At 39.5% G+C, this 12,273-nt stretch overlaps 1 protein-coding gene across 7 annotated transcripts in view; it reads left to right on the top strand.

Moving 5' to 3' along the window:
- supt20 (SPT20 homolog, SAGA complex component) overlaps positions 1-12,273 on the top strand; it is an 89,042-nt gene that overhangs the window by 43,681 nt on the left and 33,088 nt on the right. For all 7 annotated transcript variants that reach the window (XM_080197480.1, XM_080197479.1, XM_080197474.1 and 4 more), the window contains exons 20-21: positions 5,498-5,652; positions 9,786-9,844. In XM_080197480.1, coding sequence (XP_080053606.1) covers positions 5,498-5,652; positions 9,786-9,844 — 214 coding nt within the window. The remainder of the gene's footprint in view (positions 1-5,497; positions 5,653-9,785; positions 9,845-12,273) is intronic.

Raw genomic sequence — 12,273 nt, 5'->3', positions numbered from 1 at the left:
GTTGCCTATATTAAAGGTTGGGATAGATTTTGACCACAGGGAATCAAGGATGGAGTTCAGGCAGAAGATCAGCCATAATCAGATTGAGTGGTAGAGCAGGTTTGAGGTACCATATGACCTAGTCCTTCTCCAATTTCTTATGTTCTTATGAAGTTAACTATCTCCAGTCGCATCTCCACTTCTGCAAGTGACTCCTTTTACTCCAGAGTTTTATTGCAAATCTTTTGAAAACTTATTGAAAAACATATGAACACCCAAACTTTCATCACAGTCTGCACCCTCTGATCTTCCTCCAACACAGCCATTGCTGAATTCTGATACTAAATTGAGAAGCTCAAGGACTTGGTATCATGCATAGAAGTTCTCTGTGCTGCTTTTCCTCTGGCCTTCCCTTTCACTCTTAACTGCTCAGAGGGTGTAGGGGCAGACAGTAAAGCTGGTGCCTGCCATGGTGAATTGAGGAACGTGCTGGAAGCAGGCAGGAAACTCTTTTGCATCCCACTAATGGGATGCAGACAAAGGTCTGATTTCCCCCCCCCCTGTCTGATTCTCTACGGTGCCAGTGGAAAAACATGCCGATGCAAAACACTCTTCTAAAATCTACAGATGGACCTTAGATTCAGTGCCCAGAAGGGGTGTCCAACTTCCGGTCCTGGAGGTCGATCTTTATTTTCAGGAGGTCCGTTTTTTTTCTTCAGTAGTTTGTCAGTGACATTGGATGCCTTTTCAATATGCCGAGATAGGACAGTGGACCTTGCGCCATAAGGCCTATCCTGCCACAGAATAAGGTGCAAAACACCCAATTGCATAATTAATGAGGTTAGGGTGAGACGATTTGGCATGCTTTCCATGAACTTCCAGGAAAACTTCCACATTCCTGCCCCCGCTGTAGGACTTAGTCCCCAGATGGGAGAATTCTGTCCATGCCCCATTTCACACAGTAACCATCAAGCTTTTCTTCTCCACGAAATCCACCACTTGCCTTCTTGATGTAATCCTGATTTACTCAACTTCCATTTCTTGACCCCATGTTCACCAGTAAACCTCTTAAGTTTAGTTTTGTGCGCAACACTGAACTGCCTTGGCCCAAGTTCTCAATGACAGTTGATGTTACATCACTTTATCTCCCTTTATCTCTTTGTTATCTTTGAAATTACTGATCACTCCATACTAACTACCTCTCATCCACAAACCACCTCCACAGCACTGTTCTCTTCCATTTCTATTACTTCAATGTAACCAAACTGCTATTTTTCCTTCTATGTTGGGAGGCAATGGCCTAGTGGTATTATCACTAGACTATTAATCCAGAAGCTCAGCCAATGTTCTAGTTAGCCAAGTTCAAATCCCACCATGCCAGATAGTGGAATTTGAATTCAATAAAAAAAATCTGGAATTAAGAATCTTCTGATGATCTTGAAATCATTGTTGATTGTCAGAAAAACCCATCTGATTCACTAATGTCCTTCAGGAAAGGAAATCTGCCACCCTTACCTGGTCTGGTCTACATGTATCTCCAGAGCTGCAGGAATATGGTTGACTTTCAATTTCCCTCTGGCCTAGCCAAGGGTGATTAGGGATGGACAATGAGTGCTGGCCAGCCAGTGATGCGCATGTCCCATGAATGAATGCCCAAATAGCTATCTGCGGTGTTCCCTATCTCTCTTTCATGAAAAAGTCACCCTTGGGTAACATGATCAGCAAGACACTTTATCTGTATGTTCCCTGTTCACTGCTAGCAATGACTCTGTTGGGTCCTTGAATTGACTTCCTCCAGCGTAACATTTTGAAAACTAAAGATTAGTATATTTTTCATTTCTGTCAGCACCTGTAGGCTTCTTGCAGTGGATTGATAAATATGCTGAAATACATTTGTCAATTTCCATGGCTGTCCCCTGTGGCCAATTTTGGTGCAGCCACAGTATTCAGTTCAGTGCTGGCAGGACTTCATAACTCGTGTCCTTTCCCTTTCTATGATTACTCCTTCAGTTTCCTCGTTGTGCTTCCAATCTGCCTCGCTGTTGCTGAAACCCCAATTTGCACTTTCCCCTCGTGGAGTGATTGCTCCCAAACTCCTCTTGTCATCCAAACTGGCTGCACCTTTTGGCACAGTTTAGTTGATAACTTATTCCATCCTTGTTGGGTCTCTGTGCGCCAGCAAATCAAATCCAGTTCCTTACAATAGAAAATGCTGGGAAACGCTCAGCAGATCATGTAGCATCTGAGGAGGCCAGAATTCTCCCATCACACCAGTGGCTGAGATTCTCCAGTCCTGCTGCAATGAATGAAGATTTGGCTGAGCACCCAAATTCTTCATTCTTGCTGCCAGTGGTGGGAGTGTGAGACCAGAGAATTCCAGCTAGAGCCAATACTTCAGGTCAGAAATGTCATCCAACCTCATGAGAGGCTGCCTGATCTGAGTATTTTCCAGCAATTTCTTTTTGTATTCCTGATTTTCAGCATGCATGGTATCTTGCTTGTTGCTTTGATGTTCAGTTTCTTGTACTAGTTTTTAAAAGCATTCAGTGGCCTCATTTCATCCTTTTTGAGCTATTTTCTTTAGCTGTACCTTCTACCTGCGCTCTCCATCCTACCATCTAACATTGATCTTTCAATCATTATGCTTTGGCCATCTTGATGTTTTTCCTCTCAAGCAAATGAATGTTTGCTAGGCTAAATTCAAGAATCTTGTTTCAGACAGCATCTGCTGAGCTGTTGTTTGGATTAACTCACATTGTGGGCCTGCAGGCTGACAGATTAATTTTATTTCAGGTGATTAATCTAAACCGACAAAAATGCACTCTTCCTCTTGAGTAACGTGATCAGCTTCGATTAATTCAGTGATATTCTGCTTGAGAAAAAATCTATTATCCAATAGTTCATCTCAAGAAATTATAATAAAACAGCTAAGTTTTAATATCATTTCACAATCTACATTCAAATTAACAGATAACTTAAAATAGGCAATTGCAAATTATTGCCTCTATGGGGCTAAACTCCTGAAGTGTGAAAAAAATGCTGATTGAGAAAGTTAAATCTCTTCTTACTCATTAAGAAGAAGGATTTTCAATAAGGAAGATTTATTTTATCCAGCCATTTCTAGAGATAGGATTTCTTACCTTCTCACAAACATTATCCGTGTGTTACTCTAGTTTTAAAGTTTATTTAGTGTTAAGAATAGGCTTACGTTTGAAGTTACTGGGAAAATTCCCTAAATGCCATACCCGAGCGCCTGTTCGGGTACACTGAGGGAGACTTTAGCATGGTCAATGCACCTAACCAGCACGTCTTTCAGACTGTGGGAGGAAACCAGAGCACCCAGAGGAAACTCATGCAGACATGGGGAGAGCATGCAGACTCAGCACAGAGAGAGTCCCAAGCCAGGACTCAAACCTGGCTCCCTGGCACAGTGAGGCAGCAATGCTGCCGTGCTGCCCCTTTACTATACAGTAAAGGAATAGTAAATTGCTCTATTTATATCAGTGGATTCTTCAAGGGACTTAAATTAAGTGATATTCTTCATTGGCAAATATAGATAAATCGTCATTCAAAGAAATGATGACAGCCATGTAAAGTGGGCAAAATTAATTTTATCTGAAATTTTTTTCAGCCCCGTGGTTGTGTGATTATTAGTTTAATTGTGCACTGATACTGTTGCACGTAGATTGCATCTTCCTATGAATAATTTCAATTGAGGGAATGTTACTTTTTAAAAACGTGAAGTAAGATATTTGCTGCAATTTTACTGCTCCGCCTGCCATGGGAATCGGAGCAGGCGAGAAGCAGACAATAGGAAGGTCTTTTGACCTCGGGCAAGATTTTCTGGCCGTGGATCAAGCAAGGACATAAAATCCCGCGCGCGCGCGCGCCCCCCCCCCCCCCCCCCCCCCCCCCGCCATTTGATTTTTTTCTTACTATTTCTTCAGCTCTGCAATGTTTTCAGACTAAATTTATTTTGGAGTCAAAGTACACAATAACAAGAATCATACAGGAAAGGGTACAATATAATGAAAATATATTTGTTTTATTTATTCATGCATTACAAGAACATATTGAAAAGCCTATAGAAGAAAGACTTGTGTACCTTATCAAATACAATGTGTATCATTTAATTTATTTATCACTATTCTTTAACTCCTTCTAATGCAAATCTTTTCCAAACAATCAACTTTTTGAATCAATTAAATCTTATTCCCATCAGACTGATAATAACTAATAAGTTTTTAAATTTGCATCAATGTCATTGAATTTTATGTTAAACTGGAATTGTAACCAGAAATGAATATTTTGAGTCCATTTTGTCTTGAAGGAAAAGGAGAGCCCAAGAAGAGTGTTTCCAATATTAAGTACTCTCCTCTGTATGTGTTTCTATTATAAATTTTTTATCTATTTAAGTACTTAACCCTTGAAGCATTTTGGTGAATAGATTTCCTATCAGAGACTTAACGTTCTAACCTCCATTCTCACCCAGAACTCTTCCACTGATGTAGATTAAGGGTATAACTAATTTCACTTGAAAAAGTTGTACTTTGAACAGACCTGGATGTCTAGCTAAAAGCATTTGATCTGGATATCAACTGTGGCACAACAGTACACAATCCAATACAAACTTTATGCAGTACTGTGCTTCTAGATTGGCATCCAGCCTTGATTTCCAGTTAACAGGCCAATAAAGATCAGATCTCTAACCTCCACCATCACAATGACTGCAGAAGTCACTGGAGGCAGAAATAGGAAAACTTCATGGAGAAAGGAAATTGGTTTATAAAATAATGAGCTGTTCTTTCTAATTACTATCGACATACTACTATACATTATACATTTACATTTTAAAATCAATAATTGACACCCTTCTAAGAATATTTTTTATTACCATGTTAAATAATATGCCATTCTTGGCTATGGCAAATGGTCAATTTAATTTGGCAATACTATTAAAGTCAGTTGAGGCTTGGAATCACTTTTGAAAAATTTGAAATTGTTGTTTGTAAAAATTGCTAATCAAGCATTTTTCAAACAGAGAATAAGTCCAGATTTCAAAAACCTATCTGAAATTCGGGATTTTTTTGTTGCCTTTCCTGAATTCCTCTATATTTCTTTTTTCCAGTGATTACATGTAGACACAGTATCCCATGTTCAGTCTCAGTTTTATTCAATGTTTCTTCTTGGTGTGGTGTTCTTTGGTTCTAATTTCACATTTTAACGTTTTTCCTTGCCTTTGCAACTGCTGTTCAATATTGTGATGACACTTGGACCATTTGGTCAACTTTTACACAAGATCTTTCTCCTGGCTTATTTTTATTAAGTCTATGCCTGCTGCGATTTATTTTCTATAACCATATTAGGTTTGTAATTTCATGATTCTTTAGCTTTATAATAATTCTAGCATGTTATGTTAAACCTTCTAGTTACAACTGATGTTGTAAGAAGTGACCTAATTACTAAAATAAATCAGAAACAAAGGGATAATATATTTGTTTTGTCCCCCACCCTTTAGTGGAGCACAGACATTAATGAGTGGTTCGAATCCTATGCTGGGGAGTAATGCTGGAGCCATAACTCCCACAGGCATAAATCTAAGCAGCATTATACCACCAGCGGGACTGGTGCCGAGCTCCCTGCCAGCTGCCATGCAATCCGCAGCTCAAGCAGGTCAGTACTAAATAATACACATGATTGATGAAGTTCCTGAAATATTTTAAACAATTACTGTTCATCTGACTTTGGTCTTTTATTTTGGTATACCTATACTTTAGGAAACCCCAAAATCTCCAATCTTTCTAGAAGAGTTAGTGAGACAGAGGGCAGAATTCTTTCAATGCCCTGCTTTGGTTGTGGATGGGGGGAGAGAATTTGGCGGGATTGCAAAAATCAGTTTCACGCTGACGTGAATTTCCCACGGCATTCTCTGCCATAGCGGATCAGGAAACACCTGGAGGCCGGCATGAAATTGATTTGCATTCTGCTGCTAATGGATGCAGATGAAAGCCCGACCAGAATCTTCCACCCACGCCTGATTCTTTGTTACACTAGCAGGAAAATACACTGGTGCAAAATGCATCTGGAACAACGTGGCATGCAGATGCCGGGATTCACTGAATGATCCCTGGGACTGCCTCGGGAGTTCAGATTGGAGGCCAGCAGAAACCTTGGACCCCGGAACAACATTGCAGCAATAGGGACAAGCGTCTACAGGTGGAAGATCCAGTGTCATTGAGGAGATCCATCTTGCAACCTCAGAATGTTCCTGGAGATCCTTTTTTCTCAGGAGGTCTATCTTCTTTCTTCAGTAGTGGGTTATCCACCTATACATTATGGCATCTGGGTATGATGGACTATGTGCCATTAGACCTGCTCCGCCACAGGTATGGCGTAAAATAACTGGTTGCGTTATTGATGAGATATGGTGTGGTTTCCCACTGGCCTCTGCAATGGGAAACATATGTCCCTGCCTCCACCACAGGAGTTAGTCCAAGATGGGAGAATTCTGCCCATTATTTTGAGCATTATGTTATTTAACTCAGCCTCTTCGGGTTCTGCGTTAACCTCTGATACTTCCCAAGAAACTTTCAATATCAAGATTGGTTAGAATTGTCTGAAAAATCTATTTCTTTAGAAGAGAAGTTCCAGAATTTTTTTTCAGCACTGATATAGAAATGAAAAAAAAGCTATATTTTTCATTGTAACATCAAGTAATTTTATTCCCCAAGGTAGCTGTATAGAAAACAAATACAACAGGCAGGCAAAAACAGATAAGTTGGATTCACTCAGCAGTTTTAACTCAAGGTCACTTTCTTGAATTATCCATTGCCATATAATTCTGATACGTGATATTTTTGTTAGGTAGATGTTGTTTCCCTCATACAGCAAATTAAACAGTCTCAACAATTATCTGTTTCCTTTAACACAAAGATTGATGATAAACTGGTACTCATCAGCAGGTAGACAGTTGATTTAGCTGCCATCTCACAACATTGGTTAAACATCATTCCACCCTTTAAATATCTCTTGCTCAGGTTCTAATTTTGGGGTACCCAAAGGGTTTGTGAGCTCTGAGACAACAATGGCAGCTGTGGAGCTAAGGCTGAGTTTTGACAGCTGGAAGGCCGCTTGCAATGTTTGTGCTGTTTTTCCAATTGGTGGGCATGGCTTTACATTCTCTGAAGCTCGATTGCTGTTACAGCCGCAGCATCCAAAGAAGGGTCTTCGCTTTTTTCAAGGCAAACCCAGCAATTTTATATCTGCTCTCGCCGTTCAAGCATGAGCTCACACAAAGTTTGAGGCAGTAAAATGGGATCACATCAGGAAAATGTTTTGGAAACATTTCTAATTAATAGTGTAGCCTACATACACAATCAATATGGAACAATGTTCACATATCAGCAAAATTGCTGTTGAGATTTAATCACAATAAATGTGGCAATGTTAGTAATGTGGCAATACAATATGGATCCAGTGCTGGTAACTCCTTAAATTTGTACAGCTTTGACATGGATGAAGAAAGCAAGGTTTACATAAATTGATTAGGTTCCATTTTTCAAACAGAAAGAACTTGACTCGTTGGCATAGGCCTTGGGGCTTTTTTTTAACATGAGAGTAAGGACCCATCTACTTGCTATATCATCTTCATTTGTGTGTTCTAAATGTAGCTTTGGTGGAATTTGTCAAGCTAGACTGCACTCCACTTAAAAATTTAAGACCTTACTAAGGAAGTTTATTCTGTGAAATGGTTATTACCTGCTCTGTTGGTCATGATCTAACTGATCCTGGCAAATATCCAAACTTTCAAGAAACCCTTTGAAGCTGTGCCAAATGTACTAGGGCTTCAGGGATTAAATTGAGTACAGGTTGCCTAGACTGGGCTTGTTTTTCCTCGAATAAAGAAGTTTTAAGGTTTGAACAAAATTAGGTGTTTTAGGAGTCAAAATTTCATAGAGTAGATACAGAGAAACTGTTTCGTCTGGAAGGTGCAGTTCAAAGGAAAAGGCACAACCTTAAAATTGGAGCGTGCCATTTAGGAATGAAGTTTCAAAGCACTTTGATATACATGGAATTGTGAAAACCTGAATCCCTGACTTTCAAAAGGTCAATTGAAGTGTTAAAGACTAAAATCAATGGATATTTGTTAGGTATGGGTATCCAGAGATATGGAACTAAGGCGGATATATGGAGTTGAGTACAGAATGGTGCTAAAAAAAAACCTACATCTTCTCCAGCCTTCCAATGAGTTCATCAGACCAGACAACTTCCTTCCCTCCTTGTCTGCAGGAAGAGAGGAAAATCTATTGCATGAGTCATTCCAGTATAGGCACCCTCCATCTCAGTAGTACAGGGCTAGCAGCTATCTGGCTTGTTGCTCCCTTAACTTGAATAGTTAGAAATTAATGCAAAATTTTCATTTCTGTTTCCAGCTGAGAAAGGTATCCAATAAAGTTCATTGGTCACCCAGACAATTAAGTGCAGTGTTTTTGGTAGTTGTCAGTGTCTGGAAAATATCTAAGTCGAACGAATATTCCTCAGCTAAATAATGCAAGAGTCAAAAGTTCCGTTTTCTAACTTGGCTAAAATTCAAGTTAAGCCTTATAAATTTTCTGGAGTCTTTCAAGTACTCTAGCTTGATGCTGTCGGATTGACTTTCAAATGATGTAATTTGAAAGAGCGATTTTAAGTCTGTTCAAATTTCTAGTCCCTGATTGCACAGCAAGCCTAAATGCCAAGATTAATAAAATGTAAAGATTTTAATCTCCTGTGCAAAATCTGAATCCAGATTGGATAACGATTCACTTCCGTCAGCTGTCACTGAATTTTTTTTTTCAAAGCATCGATTTCTTTGGGAGCTGCTGGAAATAAGATTTTATTGTTGGGGAATTTACCATTTATGATTACAGTTACTTAAGGAAGACCACTTCAATCTATCAAAGAACAGATTCCTAAAAACAACATTCAATGCCCAATTCTGTAGAAAATCAACCACCAAATCATACTGGAAACATAAAGAGTATCAATGTTATTGATGATCTTGCTGCTGGTGACTCACCAGGAACTTCTGATTCAAGTCTGTTATCCTGTTGTGGTACACCATCAGTCTAAGTTCCAGTAAAAACTGATCGTAGTCCTTGGATGATTCCTGTGGCCCGGGCTCGGGAAGTGTTTTACAATGTCTGTTCAGATTATGTTTTATTAAACAAGGCCACAATAATTGCTAGTACACCATGTCCTTCCAGTGACCCTACTTCAGTACAAGATAGCACTTCTTCAGTGGATTGTCCGGCACATAATTCCAGTTATGTTGACATTCAAGTTGATCCTCCAGATGTCAGCGTAAGGGTCAGTGGTCAGAAGTGGCACTCACTTGATTTGTGTCCTAACATGTTTCTGAATTCTTATCTACAACTTTATTTAATGCTACATATTAAAATATTTTAGGAGCAGTGAAACGTTTATGGCGTTGGTTATGACATTCAGTGTCTGAGCATAGATTTGTGTATCACTCTTAAAATGACCTTTCTGGCTCCTTTAAAATGGCCTCACTTTATCATTCAACAGTTAGAACTGCTGGTACATTTCAGATCCAGATCAGTGACAGTCTTGGAGAAGGTTTTGCATCTTAAACAGTGAAATATATACTGCTGTAAAAGATGGTAATCTATTCAGAAATATGCAAAATGCTTTTGGGAAACCTACATATAAGTATATTTAAATCCTTGTACCTGTTCATAACCAATGATTTTGAATCAAATAACATAATATCAATGACAGTGACTCTATATTTGTTTTCATTACAGGTAGCTCATTTGTTGGTTTAAAAAATACTCCTGGTTTCCGACCTCTAAATTTGCTTCAGGTAGGATTCCTTATTTCGGCTTATCCTGTATTATTTTAGTTCATAGTCATTTAAAGTCAGTTTCACAGATAGTGGTTATCTGTGAAGTTTCATTTTATAACTCCACGCCGTTTTTGAAATGTGGAACATAGCATGTTTATAATGGCAAGTGGAGCTTTAATTCTGCTCAGTGTCAGCTCATAACTTGAAATTCAGAATTCCTAACAGACTAACGTAAACAAAATCCTGTAAATCTCACAACCATCTTGATGTGGGCATTTGCAAGCACAAATTGAGAACAGGATTCATTCCCCGATTCCAGCCATTACTTCCCCTCCTGCTCATTATTCCCAACTCTAATAAAGTTAAACTAAAATTAAGTAACTGTGCACATGTACAAAATGTGTAACATATCTCTGAGCATGTATTATAGATAAAACTTTTTTTTAATCTACAATTTGTGCCATGAACAAAGTTGGAACATCTGACACCAAAGCTAGCTGACATCGTAAACAGTTCTCTAGGGCAAAATTCCTTTTTCCATCAAAGCTGCTTTGTAATGCCTCCGTTTTATAGTAGCCCATGCCTGAATTAAAATCATCATGACCCTCAGAAGTGAATCTAATATTTCCTGCCAGCTGTTAAGAATTCTGAATTTAGAGATGGGTAGTGAATTTGGGTTGAATTCATTGTTCATTTGCCACTAGAAATTTTCTGTACTGTGTATATTGAAGATTGTCACTTGATAATATATAGTGTAGTTCTGCATCAGCCTTTTTTTGTTATTCCCATTGAGAATGTGTGGAGACTTGTTGGAATCAACCATCAGGGAGGGAACAGATGTTGCCGAACTGCCAAGTACGCCTAACAAAGGCAGGCAAAGCCAATATTACGAATAATAACAATAGTGACTCTTGGAATAGAAAAGATCTTGGGAGCAAACTGCAGGCAACAAAGTAACTGTATTTATTATTTATTGGTGTCACAAATAGGCTTACATTAACACTGCACTGAAGTTATTGTGAAAATCCCCTAGACTTGCAGGCTGTGTACAATATAGCTATAGCTCGAACAGTACATAACCTGTTTATCACAATAAGGATTTTTGAAAGGTTTGCATGCCACTCATAAAATTTTGTGGTATAAATTGTTTTAAATAATTGATTTTTCTTTATAACTATAATATCAGCTGAAATATTACTAGGATAAGGAGCACCCATTGATCTGAATGTATGTGTGTATATGTTATCACAATCGCAGCCCAGGAGGAGGTCCTAATAGTTACAACATATAAGGAGACCATTTGGCCCACTGTGTCTGGAACTGCTCTCTAAATGGGCAATTCACGTTGTGTCATCCCTTCATCCTCTCCCCATAATCCTGCACATACCTTTTATTCAGATAATAATCCAACTTCCACTTAAATGACTTAACTAAACCTATTTCCAGCATACTTAAAGACAGCACATTCCAGATCTTAACCACTTGTTGCATGAAAATGTTTTTTTCTCATGCCTGCATTGCCACTTTTTCCAATTACCTTAAATCTCTGCTTTGTGGTTCTCAACCACCGTGGAGGCTGTGGAAAGTCTGCAGAGAGATCTGGATAGGCTGAGCAAGTGGGCGAGAACTTGGCAGATGGAGTATAATGTTAGCAAGTGTGAGGTTATCCACTTTGGCAGGAATAATAGTAGGAGGGATTATTATTTAAAAGGTGAAAAGCTGCAGCATGCTGCGGTGCAGAGGGACCTGGGGGTCCTTGTGCACGAGTCGCAAAAACCCAGTCTGCAGGTGCAGCAGGTGATCAAGAAGGCGAATGGAATGTTGGCCTTTATAGTGAGGGGGATAGAATATAAAAGTAGGGAGGTCTTGTTGCAACTGTACAGGGTACTGGTGAGGCCGCAGCTGGAGTACTGTGTGCAGTTTTGGTTGCTGCACTTGCGGAAGGATATATTGGCCTTGGAGGGAGTGCAGAGGAGGTTCACTAGGTTGATACCGGAGATGAGGGGGTTGGCCTATGAAGAGAGATTAAATAGACTGGGTCTGGACTCGTTGGAGTTTAGAAGGATGAGGGGGAATCTTATAGAGACGTATAAGATAATGAAGGGGATGGATTGGGTTGAGTTGGAGAGATTCTTCCTGCTTAGAAAGGTTAGCAGGACTAGAGGATACAACCTCAAGATAAGGGGGAGCAGTTTAGATCAGAGTTGAGGAGGAACTTCTTCACTCAAAGGGTGGTGAATCTCTGGAATTCTCTGCCCGTTGAAGTGGTGGAGGCTACCTCGCTAAATATATTTTAAGTCACGGGTAGATAGGTTTCTGATAGACAGGGGAATTAAGGGTTATGGGGAGAAAGCGGGAAAGTGGAACTGATCCACTTCACATCAGCCATGATCTTATTGAATGGCGGGGCAGGCTCGAAGGGCTGGATGGCCTACTCCTGCTCCTAT

This window comes from Carcharhinus amblyrhynchos, chromosome 10 (assembly GCF_965287045.1).
Source record: "Carcharhinus amblyrhynchos chromosome 10, sCarAmb.v2.hapA, whole genome shotgun sequence".
NCBI classification, from domain to species: Eukaryota; Metazoa; Chordata; class Chondrichthyes; order Carcharhiniformes; family Carcharhinidae; genus Carcharhinus; species Carcharhinus amblyrhynchos.
Note: the sequence above shows the minus strand (reverse complement) of the source record. Positions and strands in the feature narration are given on the sequence as shown.